At 36.8% G+C, this 15898-nt stretch overlaps 1 protein-coding gene across 3 annotated transcripts in view; it reads left to right on the forward strand.

Moving 5' to 3' along the window:
• Positions 1-15673, forward strand: part of LOC127650620 (inactive ubiquitin carboxyl-terminal hydrolase 53-like) — a 66591-nt gene extending 50918 nt beyond the window's left edge. For all 3 annotated transcript variants that reach the window (XM_052136156.1, XM_052136146.1, XM_052136166.1), the window contains exons 16-18: positions 10769-10820; positions 13431-14149; positions 14632-15673. In XM_052136156.1, coding sequence (XP_051992116.1) covers positions 10769-10820; positions 13431-14149; positions 14632-14708 — 848 coding nt within the window. In that variant the 3' untranslated portion in view covers positions 14709-15673. The remainder of the gene's footprint in view (positions 1-10768; positions 10821-13430; positions 14150-14631) is intronic.
• The last annotated feature ends 225 nt before the right edge of the window (positions 15674-15898 follow it).

Raw genomic sequence — 15898 nt, forward strand, 5'->3', positions numbered from 1 at the left:
TTATATAAATTTGGACTTTTGGTTTGTGAAAGGCGCTTGATCTGTGGTCTGTGCAAGTTTCTCTTGTAAACAATGAATACGCTTTCTGCCTCCTCCATGTGACGCGGCACACCTACATGCGTTCAAGACAGGCTCCTGCTGGACGCCTCTGAGCAAACAGCGAATCAGTCATGAGCATTGATGGCTTTTCTCTGTTCTTAAAAATATAATAAAGTGTGTTTCTTCAAGTGTCTTTGTGTTTATCAGCATTCCTTGTCATGTGTCACTCCGAGACGTCTTACTGTTCACCCGCCTGTTGCGGGTAGATGAGCAAAATTAGGCTACTCACGCATGAAATACATTTAGACGAGGAGCTTGCGAACCGGATTCAGCCTCGTCGCATATGGTTGGCAGGTGTTAGTTTTACATCCAGGGCTAATGTTTTGCCGTTTGGTTTTGGTTTTGCCATTTTCCGATATTGTCCATCGTCTGTCAATTGAGTGTCACAATCGTCATCAGGATCTTTGTAAGATATCGTTCTATCACCCAGCCCTAGAGTGGAGTAGAACTTGCTTGCAAGCCATAGTAATGTCCGATTTGTGAGCGAATCCTTCTTTTGAGTCAGAACTTGGTCTAAAGTGTCTGAATCAAAATGATTCTTGAAAATAGTTTTCCCAAAAACACAAACAACTGTAAGATTCATTGAATTTCATTGGTCAAAAAGCATAAATTGTGGCTAAATGTAAAATGTAAGTAAACAACAGCTACTGGTGGCAACTGAAGCAATGATTAGCTCAAACAATTATATATTCCATACTCGAATCATAGAAGTATTTTGCAGAGAAAGAGTCAGAGCTGCCCAGCCAACAGAAAACTTAATGATCTATGCTGTCAGGGATGTGGCATTTGAACACACAGCCAAATCTTTTGCCAATGTATGCCTGAGCCGAGCCATAACGGACTGATTTCAGCACTCATGGCCCAGATGAACTGGTGAAGTGAAGGGTGCACATGGGGTCATGCTTGGGGACGAATCATTTGTTCTGCTTGTCAGCGCTGGAAGGTATTTGTGTGCGAGTGTGTTGTGATGGTCGGGTTGGGTGGGGGGGGGTGTCTGTTTACCCCAGCTGAAGGTGGTTTATGGGAGTTTTATGGGCTGAAGTAGTGAAGCAGAAAGGAGAGCTCTGAGGCCTGTGCCCAACTGCTTGCCTTTAAGGCTGTTTTCACAAGTGGAGCAAGCGTTGAAGTGTTCACTGCCATAGGGATGGTGCTCTGATGTGTCCTTTTGACATTAAACTGGGTGGGAGTGTTTCCAGGATGTTGAGCATCTTCCTCTGGACAGTTTTAATTGTCTTATTTTTGTCAAGCACAGATGTCATTTATAATACTCGCTGTATTCTCAACAATGCGATTTAGGTGAGCTCTTCAGTGCTACTTGATAACAGAAATGTTTGTTGTTTGTTTTATGTTGCAGTGTTTCTGCTCCATTTTATATCCAGTTCCATTTTAAAATTGTATTGACAGTTCTTGCGAAATGTATCAATTTGGCATTAGTTCAAATGTGGCGACTGCAGTTTGTGTTCCCCTCACTGGCACTGGCCATTAGAACTGAAATACTTCTGCAAATCAAAGAGCTAAAATTAGATCAAGTGATTTAAATATATATATATATATAGATGGATATATATATATAGATGGATATATATAGATATATAGATATATAGATATATATGTGTGTGTATATATAGATTTATTTATTTATTTGAAAAATGAATGAATATATAAAGCATTAATAAATGTGTGCATGTTATTATACATTGACTCCTAAAGGTATTTGGACACTCAAGCCAAAATTACAAAATTGTGAATGTCATTGTATTGGAGAACAAAATAAAAGAAGTGGCTGTTATTTCTTAAGGAAGATAGCACAAGCACGCTTTTCTAGCAAAACTCCACATAAAGATGTTTGTTAGGTATGAAATGATAAAACATATATATATATATATATATATATATATATATATATATATATATATATATATATATATTTATTTCAAATTAACAATGTATTTGTGTGAGCTTGGGGAGAACTGACTTCATATATCCACTAAAAGTCTGATTTAAAAAAAATGCTTCTAGAGATGCCATTTGGTTTGATGTTTTGTTATCTAACAAAATGAATTCAGACACTAAGTGTGACTTAAGAGCCCTTTTTTAAAAGAAGGAAATCACCAGTGCAACTCAGCTATTCAGTAAACACTACTGCTGAACACTGCCCTTGTTTGATCTGACGTGCTCTGCAGAGTTTTTTTTTTCTTCTCTGCAGTGTTTGAGCGAGTGTATATGAGGATATGCTTTCCCTTGCGCTTTGTCAGATTGCTCAAATGGCAACTGTCTCATTTTCTCATACTCTCTTGTGAATTATCAATGCTGTGCTCACAGTTTTTTAGTGTGGTGGGTGCGCTTTGTATCCCATAAGATATGTGAAAAGGTCAGACCAGCAAGAGTTGCTAAAAGTTCACGCTTGTAAACGGACAAACGCCTGACAATTGATCTTCCTTTCAAGGCTAACTGCCTTTTTGTCACCAGCCTGTATCCCTGTAGACACTGTAATCGCCAAGAGTGTTTAACTCTCAGTACTTGTATGAGCTCTGCTTTCACATTTCTATCCCATTATGACCGAAAGTGAGATATTTCTCATATAGCATAAATTAAAGACCCATGAAATTCGAGTCCATGTGTTTGTTTTGAGGCCATATATATGCTAATGTAAACCTAATGTAACAACATATTCTATAACTTGCTAAATTATTTGTAAGTGGTTCGTTGTATGTACGCGGCAGTTTTCTGGTCAAACGAACACTATGCGCTACAACTACAATGATTTTTATTTTATTTTTTTCACAAATCATGAGTAAAACGGCAGATTATAAATTCATAAATACTTTTCGGCCCGTTCCTCACACAATGCCATCTTATGACATCTAAACCCTTTTTAGATATTGCATGTAAAGAGTCTTTTATGGCTTATTTTACTACGAGCGTAGCCCAAATGAATTGCTGAACCTCACTGGAATTTTTAATAGTGATGCACAATATTTCGGTGACAATATTCGCTGATAAATGTGAATTCTAAAGTTATCGGTCCGATTTATAAAATTTGGCTGATAAAATGTCTTTTTCAGGCACATGCTACTCACCATGTGGATTTTGATTGGTGCCTTCTGGCTTTGCTTTAGAGGATCATACTGGGTAGTGTTGTCAAATGTACCGGTATACTTCGGTACCAAGTCGATACTATAATAAAAAATATGTAAGGATACCAGTGTTTCTGCAGTACCGGTAGTACCGAGCACCGACTCAATCCGGTACCAGCGTGCGATATGACTGACACACGTGTGTGTCACATGCTTCTCTGAAATTTACATTTTATCAAATTAAAATCGTTACATGTCCTAGTATGATTTATTAAACTGCTAAAGGCTGCGATCTTAGTGTGGAAGAGCTGTGTACTTCGAATGTATAAATCCGACCACTTATACATATTGAGAATTATTCACAACATGCTGTATCTGATGACAGAGCAGTAATCTACTGTGAACCACGCAGCACATGTAAACTATTTACATTTACACATTTTGGCAGACACTTTTATCCAAAGCAACTTACAGTGCACTTATTACAGGGATAATTCCCCACGGAGCAGCCTGGAATAAAGTGCCTTGCTCAAGGACACAATGGTGGTGGCTGTGGGGATCGAACCAGCACATAACTGATTAACAGTTATGTGCTTTAGACCACTACGTCACCACCACTCCAACTATATATTTAAATAATTAAATCAGTGCATTTGCGCTTTAATCTCAATTCAAACTTTATTTATAATGCATTTAAAACAAAAAGTGCTTCACTGTAATAACATTTTAAACTTAACATTTAAAAATGACCACATACACTAACACCAGTAATCTAAAACACAAAATACAAACACTCCAAAACTGTGTCCAACATTTCATTTGTCAGTGTAAAGAGATTTCAGACGTGACTCAGAAGTGTCGCAAACTGTTTATACATGTGATATTAGCATATGTATGTTGTGGTAACAAAACTGGTATCAAGAATAGGGAAATTTCACTGGAATTGGTTCCGACTACTGAAATTTTGGTACCGTGACGACACTAATACTGGATCGGAGTGAACACTTTTTTTTTGTATGTTAGGGCATATTACAGTGAGTTTTAGACTTGTTTGCATTCCTTAGTTTTGTCTTTTCACAGGTTTGAATCAAGTGCAGTGCATGTATTTATAAAAGTAGCCCAGTCTTCAAATTCAATTTAATTTAAGAGTCAATAAGTTAGCCATAGAAATGTAACATTTCTTTATTTACTATTGGTTCAAAGTAAGCTACATTTGGTAAATGATTTAAAAGTTTAGATGTTTCTTGCAGGTTCCTTTTTTCTGCAATTGAGATTTATTATAAATAAAAACAATAATCCACTTTTCATGATTGATTTCATTAGAAGTGCTCCGGATGTGGCTTTATAAGGTGTGCCTTTTTTGTTTTTGTAATCAGATAAAAAATGTAGATTTATATCCAGATATAGATTTCTCTTCAAATATATCAGTTATCGGCCTCCAAATACACTGAATTATCATATCGGCCAAAATGTCCATAACGGTGCATCCTTCATTTTGAATCCCAGGATAATACAACAAGCACAGTGATACACATCTTAATGATATTATTCATTAAGACAAAACACATGGTATATAGTAAAACATTTTGGTATCAATATAGTACATAAAAATTCTAATAAGAAGAATGTGTTGGCTGCTATATTATTTATTTACTGCATAGTTATATTGAATTCAGTGTTTTTCTACAACTAGACAGGTAAAAGAGAACCAGAATACACACTGATGTCTATGTTTATGAACAATTATAATATGAACATGTTTATTATAAGCAGACCATTGGTATAGTAATTATCCTCTGTGTGTTTTTGCTTTTTCGAGCCAAACAAGTTGATTAATGACACCGTAAAAGGAATTAATGAGGTGTTAAGTATAGCACAAATAACAGTATAGTGGATGAATTATCACCCTTTACTACTAATGTATTCACAGTATTGACTTCTTTTGGTTTGGTCTTTTTAATCGTTTTTTTGTTTGTTTGTCTTTCGTTTATCTGTAGACTCAAAATTCTAAGCTTAAATTGTCCTCCTTTTAAACTAAATGAGCAGATGGCCATTTGTTTTTTGAGAAAAGCACATTGTATTTTCTTTCATGTTAAGTCCTATTTTTCAAGACTGAAGATGAATGCATGTCTAGTTGTTTTGAGAGTTTGTAGCATGCCTCGTTTCTGTATGGCGCATTAAAACCTTAAGACATTCTCAAAGTTCATTTAAGACCTATCCTGTTGCACTGTGGAAAATGGTTATTCTTAGACGTCAGTAAATATTTTTGACAGGTTGACAGATCCAATTCAGTCTTGTCTAATGCGATACATATCTTTGTATTTATATATGCAAAGATTACTTGGCAAGCAATCGCATATGGCATCATATTCCCATTTAGCAGTAATATAAAAAGTGGTGAAATGAGGAGTCATTTAACGCTGAAGTAGAAGACATTTATCATACACATCCATATCTGGCTCAAGGTACATTTTCAAGCTAACAGCATATTGTAGCTTGGCCGATTTGTCCATCTGAATGTGGTGCTGAACTTTTGGATCTGATTCACTCTTTCAAGTGCAAACTAGGATAACAGGTGTGTGTTGGTCAGCTGGCTGGCAGTGATCTCATGTTGGCATGACACCTCTCCAAACCCTTCAATCTGATCTGCTGCTCAGCGGACTTCTGATGCTAGCCTGCCTGCACATGTATGATGGCTGTCTATGTGCTAATTTCCTCACTGATTAGGATACTCCTAGGCTTTACAGAACATTAATATAAATTGAATAAATAAGAGATGAGCAGTGTGGAGGTAAATAACCAATATAATGCTCTAACAGTCATTTTAAAGGTACAGTTGTATGACATCATCTGGTTATGGGCTTATTTTCATGTTTTTGCTGAATAAACTCACAGGAATTGACATGCATTTTGTAGTCAGTAATGCAATTATCCTTTATTGATGGTGCTTGCTAAGTCAAGCATCACTTTTACCATTGCTCATACTTGGGGTTTGGGATTTGAGCAAACATTGGCATTTAACACGCCCTGCCCCATTTTGAGTCATTAAAGATACCTCAACTTGTGTAGCTAATCAAACTAATGATTTTGTAATGGTGGACAATACAACTGGTGTTAATCCCCAAAGATTTACATTGATGGATGGACCTGATCCATATCTAGGGTCTAGAATGATCATAAGGCCATTTCCCACCTTCAGTCCTGGAACTTTCTACATGAAAACTCTTACGAGAAATGTAACACAGAGGAGACTTTCCCGTTGCATTGGCATTCCCAACGTAACCACTGTAGTGTATAGTCATCTAGTATCTGACGTTATTTGCACGCACGTTTCAGTAGCAACAACAACAACAAATCGACAACACTGACAGACGACCCCAGGATCGGAGCTACACTTTTGTTTGTTTAGGGTTGTTTTATACAAACTTTGGCTGCTTCGGAAAACAGTCAACTGCCTTATCATTTAATGGTTTAAACAACAGTGTTTTTGGATGAATGTAACTGAACTGTTTAAAAGGCACCTTTATTTTATCCTACCATCATCCATCCTTATACAGATTCAGAAGGCAGCATTTTCAAGTTTTCGGACGTAGCATGTGTCTTCAGGTTACCTCCTTTCTCAATGCAGGTTTTTGACCAATCACATGCTGCAGTACCTCCCACAGTCCCTATACGCCACAAAAGTATCTACCCCAGAGTGGGAGCTAAAAATGTCCTCTAAAACGGCTTCGAGGAACTGTAGTTTGTTAATTGCGAAAACGACGAAAAGCGCTAGTCCCAGGGAAAAGTACCTAAAACGGGCTTTAGTACCGCCAGTGGGAAAGGCCCTATAGCAGGTGTGTCCAACTCTGGCCTGCGGGTCATCAGCGGACCTCCGACTGCTCTGATGCAGCCTGTGAGAGACTTTAGAAATTGAACAGGATTAGGCCCGCTTTGAAGAAATGATATGAAATTCATATTTTGCTATCACATGCAGCCGCTATTCACAGCACATAGTCTCCGCTAGTGTGTTCTAGTGTCGTCACCAGCTTCATCCACTGGCAGAGTTCAACAGGAGTTTGGAATACTCCTTATTTCCAAGGATGAAGCACCACACAGAAAGAATGATGCATTTATTAAAGGATTGACATCAGGTTAGAAACTTTACTCATGTTCTTGTTTAAATGTCCCGATACCCCACATCATACAACTGAGTAGAGCTGCTGTTGTGCGAATGGCTGAACAGAGTTTGAACATCCTCTGTTGCAATGGGAAGTATACTGTAATGAATTGGTTTGTACTGATATTTCGTTGAAGCAAGAAACATTATTCACGGGCTTCCCAGCGATATTTGAGTGAGGCCATACTGCAGAAGAGAGCACTTAAAACATTTGCACATGCACGTCTACATAATTTTGATCAAATTAAAATTGTATTTGTAATGCAAGTAACAGAACAGAAGTTATAATTGTATAGCTATAACGAGTAATTCCTTGCATCACTACATAAAGTGATAAAATGTAATCTGATTCTGATTATTGTGATGGGTCACACTAACACATCAGTAGCAGATCTATATTTTATTTATTTATTTTATTTAGAATTGTTTTAAAACTTTCTTCAGAAAATGTCCGTAATGTAGTTTACAGATGGTATACAGCCTTCTTCAGTTGATTTCAGGTCTATGATTTAATTGTGCGGTCACTGGACTGTGACGTTTCAGTGATATGCTGCAGTAATAGAAGTGGATTTGGTCTAAATATGGTAATTGCTACCCTCGATCAATATTAAAATGTATATGCTTTGTGGTTTTCTACTACACACATGTTATGTCATGAAAGGCCGTAGACCGCCATTCTGTTTAGCAATCTTTACTGTTGATATTGTAAGTCTTGGCCATCAAATGGAGGTTCTTCACATGGGGCTTAGCAGCTTAAACACAACAGGCTGGAATGATCAGAAAATGGGGTCTAAAGTCCAATCCTCTCATAATTGCATGCTGGCCAAAGGGATTTAGTTGTTAATGCGCGGGGGGATAATAATAACAGTACATTACACACTTGCACACATACACACATGCACCCTGATGCTTGATTCTCAGGGGCTTGACATCAAGAGCAACGTCTGTGCTCAGAAGACAAAGATGATCAGAGTTTCCCACGATGGCTAACAAGTGTAGGACTAATTAAAGAGTTTATGTGCTTATTCGTTTTTTTTGTGTTTTGTTATGTATGACATGTACAGTATTTTGCATTCAAATATGCAGCTTTCGACTATTTACAGTGAACTTTATATTGACTCACTGCTGTACAGAGCATGTACAGCAAATCAAATCTCCTTAATTGTCTTGGACCAATCTGACTTTTATGTCTTTAGTGCCCTCTAGGGTTTGTGGACAATTTAACAAAGATTGGTGTGTTCCCTGGCAATTGAACCCTTGATCTTGCCGTTGCTGGCGCAATGATCTACCAGTTGAGCTAGAGGAAGCCTATAGATAGAGAGCATTTTATTGGAGAAAGATTTGAGGTGATGTCTTTGAGTATTTTTTTTCCTTTAGAGAAGGGCTGTACATTTTAAATGTGCAGCCTATATTAGCTAAAAGTTAATTTTGTCAACTTTTAGGAGCACACTAGCTCAGGGGTTTTAAATGTGTGATGCTTAGGACTCACAAATATGATGATCCACTCACGAGGGACCCCCTTCCTAAATGTAAGCCAGATACCGTTTTTTTTTTTTGTTTTTTTTTTCATATAAGGTCCAATTTATTCTGTGAGGAAAGAAGCTAATAGATAAGACAACATGTTGTTTACCAAATTAAATAGTTGGCTTTTACATTGTCATTGTAATAAAGTCAAAAGATATTATAAAAATATTATGTGGAAAATATTTACTTTGTATTAAGTTTAATGTATATCTTTTAGAACCTCTAGTTTTTATATGTATAAACCTGTGTATTATACATTAAATTGAAATGTATTTATAGTCTTTAGAAAGCAGAACAAAAGAAAAATAATAAATGTTAATTTTTTTATTCCTCTGTAATTTTCCACGGCTTCACTTGCACCTCCTTGTGGCCCCAAGGGAGTCCCAGGTTCCCAGTCTGAAACCCTCCTGAATAATCATATAGATGGCCTCAAAGCTAACAATTATGGGCTAAAAGCAACAAAAAAAAGTCATTGGGTCAAGAACAACCTATCTTGGCCAGGGAACATTTAAAAAATGCAAGCTTACCTATATAGAATACATCAGCTTGCATTTGGAGTTGTGAAGTTATTAGGGATAGTTCACCCAAAATTTTTAATTCTCTAATTTTGCTCACCCTCTTGCCATCCCAGATGTGTATGACGTCTGTCTTCTGCTGAACACAAAGATATTTAGAAAAAATATTTCAGCTGTGTAGGTTCATACAATGCAAATGCAATCAAATGCAAAATTTTGATGCTCCAAAAATCACATAAAGGCATCAGAAAAGCAATCCATAAGACTCCAGTGGTTAAATCCATGTCCTCAGAAGTGATATGATGAGTGTGGGTGAGAAACAGATCAATATTTAAGGCTTTTTTTTTTGTTGCTAGAAATTAATCTCCCTGCCCAGTAGGTGCTGATATGGATGAAGAAATTGAATTACCAAAAACTAAATAAGAATGTGAAAGTGAAAGTAAAAGTGGAGATTGACTGAGCAGGGAGGAAAATATAGATTTAAAAAATGTATCCGTTTCTCACCCACACCTAACCTATCACTTCTGAAGACATTGATTTAACAACTGGAGTCTTATGGATTACTTTTATGCTCCTTATGGAATTTTTGGAGCTTCAAAATTCACTTTTATTCTATGGACCGAAAGAGCTGAGAAATTCTTCTAAAAACTCTTCATTTGAGTTTTCCCTTTATATATTTAGGCCATAACTTTGCTAAAGCTGCATTTACTCGAGTGTCTCTTCAAGGGGAACGTTTTTGTTTTCTCCTTTTTTTGTTGAGAAATGTGTTTAAAAAAAAATGTTTTTGTACAGTGACTCAACGTGTTCCCAGCATGCATCTGTGCAGTCACATGCCTCACAATGACCAAAATCCACCAGAGAGCTAGTAAGATTTACAAGGTGTGGTTACTACAACAACAGCACATAAAAGTTGTAAAGCCTTTCTCCTTTCTCCATTTAAATCCATGTTCCCTGACTCGATGCCCGCTTGGCATGGCAAGAACATTTTTAGGATCACTTTTTTTTACCCCCTCATCTCTTTTTTTTTAACTAACTATAGAGAATGCACAAAGAAGCTGGTTTAAACCGGATGGCTTTGGGCCCCTCTGTAAAGGCTTGTCTGGTTCAGACAGACCAAGGGTTACTCACTGAGCACTGCCCGCCTGATACCCCACTGTGACACTTCCTCTCTGGACCCAGACAATACCCCAGCCCTGACCCCTGTTACATTACATGTCTGTACTGTGAATTTACAGCCAGGGCTCGCCCTCTGTGACATATTTGCCAGAATTCAGCCTGAGTCTATGTCTTTTTCACAGTTTGTCAGAGCAGAAATATTCGAGCTGATGTGCAAATAATATTATTTGTATTAATAGGTATATAGCAACTGTTATTATTTTGAATTTATCTTGTAGGCGATCATCAAAAGAAAACACATGATCATTCCTTGAGTCCTGTCATTCTAAGGTAAGCCATTTAAAAATGTGATTTTAATAGATGGCTTCATGTATAACATTTGTCATCGTTTTTTCGTAGTTACTAAAATTTCTGTACACATAAATTCAGGTGCATCTCAAAAAATCTGAATATCGTGGAAAAGTTTTTTTTCTGTAATTTTAATTCAAAAAGTGGATCTTTCATATATTCTCGATTCATTACACATAAAGTGAAATATTTCAAGCCTTTTTTGTTTTTGTAATCTTGATGATTATGGCTTAAAGCTCATGGAAATTGAAAATCCAGTATCAAAATATTAGAATAAAGAATTTAGAATACAGAAATGTCGACCTTCTGAAAAGTATGTTAATTTATGCACTAAATACTTGGTCGGGGCTCCTTTCGCACAAATTACTGCATCAATACGGCATGGCACGGGGACAATTAGCCTGTGGAACTGCTGAGGTTTTATGGAAGCCCAGGTTGCTTTGATACCTTCAGCTCGTCTGAATTGTTGGGTCTGTTGTCTCAATTTCCTCTTGACAAGGTTCAGGTCAGGCGAGTTGGCTGGCCAATCAATTACATAGTAATTCCATGGTCAGCAAACCAGATACTAGTATTTTTGGCACTGTGGGCAGGTGCCAATTCCTACTGGAAAAGGAAATCAGAATCTCCATAAAGCTTGTCAGCAGATGGAAGCATGCTTTAAAATCTCCCGGTAGACAGCTGCATCGACTCTTGACTTGAGAAACACAGTGGACCAACACCAGCAGATGACACGGCACCCCAAATCATCACTGACTGTGGAAACTTCACACTGGACTTTGAGCAACTTGGATTTTGTGCCTCTCCACTCTTCCTCCAGACTCTGGGACCTTGATTTCCAAATTAATTGCAAAATGTACTTTCATCTGAAAAGTAGATTATTTGCAGTAATTCATGCAAAAGGAGCCCCGACCAAGTATAGAGTGCATAAATTAACAAACTTTTCAGAAGGTCAACATTTCTGTATTATAACTTTTCCACGATATTCAAATTTTTTGAGGAGCACCTGTACAACCCTTAACGTATTTGGACATATAAGTCAAACTTAAAAAGTATGAATGTCAATGCATTAGATGGCAAAATATCAAACCAAGTGGCATCTTCAAAAAAATGATGCTAAACCAGAACTATAACTTTAATTTCCTCTTTATTTGCAAAAAAACAAGTAGTCCATTGGTCATTTTTAGAGGATGTTTGGGGTCAGTTCCCCTCAAGTAAGCAGTCCTTCAGATTAACTTTGGACATGATCTACTATGTTTGACAAACCAAAAGTGTCCTAATACTTTTGAGCAGTTTATCCATTGTTTTATTTCAAACCTAACAAATGTAATTTTGCAAAACATTTTTCTTGAAAAGTGTGCTTGTGTTATCTTTAATATAAATGCCACTTGGTGTCGTATTTTGTTATTTATTCCTATTCCTATTCCATTTAAGAGTGGCTTAAGTGTCCAAATTTATTTTGCCAACACTGTGGCACAAAAGAGAGCAACAGTCTGCTTCTGGATGTAAAAATCCCATAAATTTTTTTCCGTTGGGGAATAGAGTATTAAAGACAGGCCTACCGTGAGCTTTGTGGTTGTTAATCGATGGAATAAGCCAACAGTCTGCATTATTTCAACTTCCTTAAAAAATTAAAACCGTGTTTAATAGCTGAATCCCTTGTGAAGAAATGCACTAGCCATAAATCCTGAAGGGAAACGATCCACCAATCGGAGAGTCACGGCAAACAAAGTGCACCAAATGAGCCCTGCAGCAACCACCCACTTCCATGAAGCAATCTAATCGGTCTACCTACTCTCTAACTACTTAAATATTTGCATATATCTGAATATTTTGTTAATATACCTTAACATCAACAACAACTTCAAATCAGTGGTTTTATATGTTTCCATTGAATTCAATTTGATTATGTCATTAGCAATGCTTCATGGGATTTTATCTCATTCCCTCATAAAAAAAGATTTTTTTTTTTTTTTTTTTTTTTACTTTTTGCTACAAATCAAAGTTTGTAATGTTGTGATTCACCTTAGAGCTGGTTGGTTTGGTTCATGGCTTAAACTCCTTCATAAAAGAGTTATATGAAATCCCAAAGGGAGAAATTAATGGGGAAATTACTTCCGGTACCAAAAAATGGAGCAGGCACTGTTATGCTTTGTTCAAATCTCATTGGCTTGAGATGACTCTTCCCAAGCTTTGGGTTCCCTGAAAATGGCACATATATTGTGCATACGTGATGTTTAAACATGAAGCTCGGGTCTTAGTGAAAGTATTTGTATTCAGTTCATTTCAATGCCTCATATGGGTAATTATAGGCTGTTATTGAGTTGTTTCTTGGGTAACACTTTATAATAAGGTTCCATTTGTTAACATTAGTTAACATTATCTAACAATGAACAAAATGTTTACCCCATTTATTAATCTTAGTTGATGTTAATTTCAACATATACTAATAAATTTTCTAAATTAAAAGTTGTATTTGATATAGCTAGTGCATTAACTAATGTTATTGAATGGAAACTTATTGCAAAGTGTTACCGTTTGTTTGATATATTTGACAATGCAGTCTTGGTGTATAACATTGCAATCTTCCTGCAGAAGACCAGCTTTTAGATACAACCCTGGTATGAACAAGATGGAAAAGACAGTGGAAGAGCGAGTAGATGTAGCAAACGGGAACCCCATCCCTCCATATTTCACCAAAACAAGCAGCTCGGAGTGGAATAGCTCCGATGACCTCACTGGTCCCTTTTCCAAGCAGGAGGATTCCTCAACACACGCTGAAGCACCTCCTCAGGTTCCCTCTCGGACTCTATCAAACTCTACAGCTCCACCATTGCCTCCGAAACCACTCGTATTATGTTCAGAGAACCGGCGACGCCTTGTGCACGATCCCTCTCCTCCAAGCCCTCAACGCCTTCCACACAACGGCTCTACTCTGTCTTACACAAGCCTGCAGAAGTGGCTTGAAAACTCAGCTGAGTCAAACATGCTCTCATCAGACACAAGCTCCAAATCTGGTTCGTCTGATCAAGACAGGAATGATCTCTCAGCTAGCGAGGGTGAGAAGTTCTCTACTGTTTCTAAGCCTCTGGTTGAGTCTACTGGAATCCGCACCACTTATTTCTCTGTGGATAACTGCATGACGGACACATACCGTGCCAAGTACCACAAAAAGAGACCTGCTCTGTATATGATGACTGACACTAGAGGTGGGGATCATACGTCATCTGGAGAAAGTGATTACGGCGACAGAGTATCAACAGCTCCATCGGACTCACAGGCACCACAGCATCTCAGAGCGATACCGGTACCAGGTAACTGCAGTCTCAAATGTATAGACATTTGACATCCTACATATGCCAATGTGTAGGGGTGGGTGATAAAGTGCTAGATATGTGTCAACCTCCTGTTAAATGTCTAGTATTTATAAATGGTTTCCAGAAAAACCATTTATAAATACTAGCCTAGAATTTGCAGACATGTACTTTTGACATTTTCTCAACCAACTTCTTGAGGTATCACCCTGGGATGCTTTTGAAACAGTATTGAAGGAGTTCCCATCTATGTTGGGAACTTATTTTCTTTATTATTTGGTCCACTCTGTGTGCGTGCGTGTGTGTGTGTATATATGTATGTATGTATATATGTATATATGTATGTATAATGTGTGTGTATACGTTGCGTGGAATACAGCCTCATTGTAAAGTGTTACCAAAATGTATATATTTACCTGTGAGTCTCATGAAATGGAACTGTTAAATATTAATTCTCTTTTCTTTTTTTTTTCTTTTTTTAGTTCATGCTACGAGTAAACCCACTGCAAAATGGAAAACTGTTACCGTGAAAGGACTGGATGAACATGGCTTCCTATGACAGTAGATTTCATCCAATGACATACGCAGTGGTAGTGATGATTTGCCTAATATTATCAGCACTTTGCCTGAGAAATATGGATCAGTGTACTTTAAATGGGCTTCTCGTGCAGATCTGTGTTGCTACATTTTCATTGATGTCAGTGTGTGGCAGTATAAAACATTTGCACATGTTTATGCCAAAAGAGAATGATACTGCATAGCTTAAAAGAAAATATTTGAAACACTCCTTAGGCTCTGAATAAATGTAATGCAACATGACTTTAGACTAACAGAATTAACAAAACTGAAAGAATGGGTATGCAGTCCCATTTGTTCTTTAGAGGATATGCCTGTTTACTGCTGTTAATTTTCTCTGGAATGGCTTAATGTTTTTATTTTATTAATTGTTTTAGTGAGCAGAGCTGCTAAAATGTTTGATTGTAATTTCAAATGGTAAAGCCGTTAAATTTGACATGGTTCATATGTTTAGTAAGAACTGCCTTTGAAAAGAGATGAGCTCTTTTTTTAATATATCTTATTTTAATTTTGTCCCTGATCACTACTTAAAATGGGCCATTGAAAATATTTGCACCCTTTTTACTATGTTGACTATATTTTCGACCAATGTGCACAGAACTTACATGGAGGACACTGGAGGAAAGACATGTTTGATTGCTGAGATTCATTTGTAAGTTGTTTGTTAAGAGTGGAGACTAAATTTGTTTGGGCACAAAGTATGGATTTTCTTTTGATTTTTTTTAATATTTGGAACAAGAGCAGTTGTACATTTGTCAAATTGTGTTTGTTTGTATGATAATGTTTTTGTATGTTGCTAGGCAGACCACTGAATAGTGCCTTATTTTGTATGTAAAGGTGGGAAAAAAGGTGTTTTTATCTATAAAATTTTAACTTTTGACATTTTTTATAATAGGTAGTTAATTTTGGTTGATTAAGACTTTTAATAAACTGATTTATTTAAGCATAGCATGGTTTCTTCATTTATTAGAATTCGATTCAAATCTTAGTTACAAAAACATGATGAGCTCTTTCGGAATTGTAGCATGATGACGACATCCAAATGGTGTTAAATTAAAAAAAAATAATAATAATAATTTAGAATGAATGCCCATTTAAATTTTGGGCAAACTCTTGTGTTTTAACATAGAATGCAACATGGACCTTCATGGAGTCTCGATTTCTGTTGAGACA

The sequence above is a fragment of the Xyrauchen texanus genome, chromosome 1 (genome assembly GCF_025860055.1).
Source record: "Xyrauchen texanus isolate HMW12.3.18 chromosome 1, RBS_HiC_50CHRs, whole genome shotgun sequence".
NCBI lineage: Eukaryota > Metazoa > Chordata > Actinopteri > Cypriniformes > Catostomidae > Xyrauchen > Xyrauchen texanus.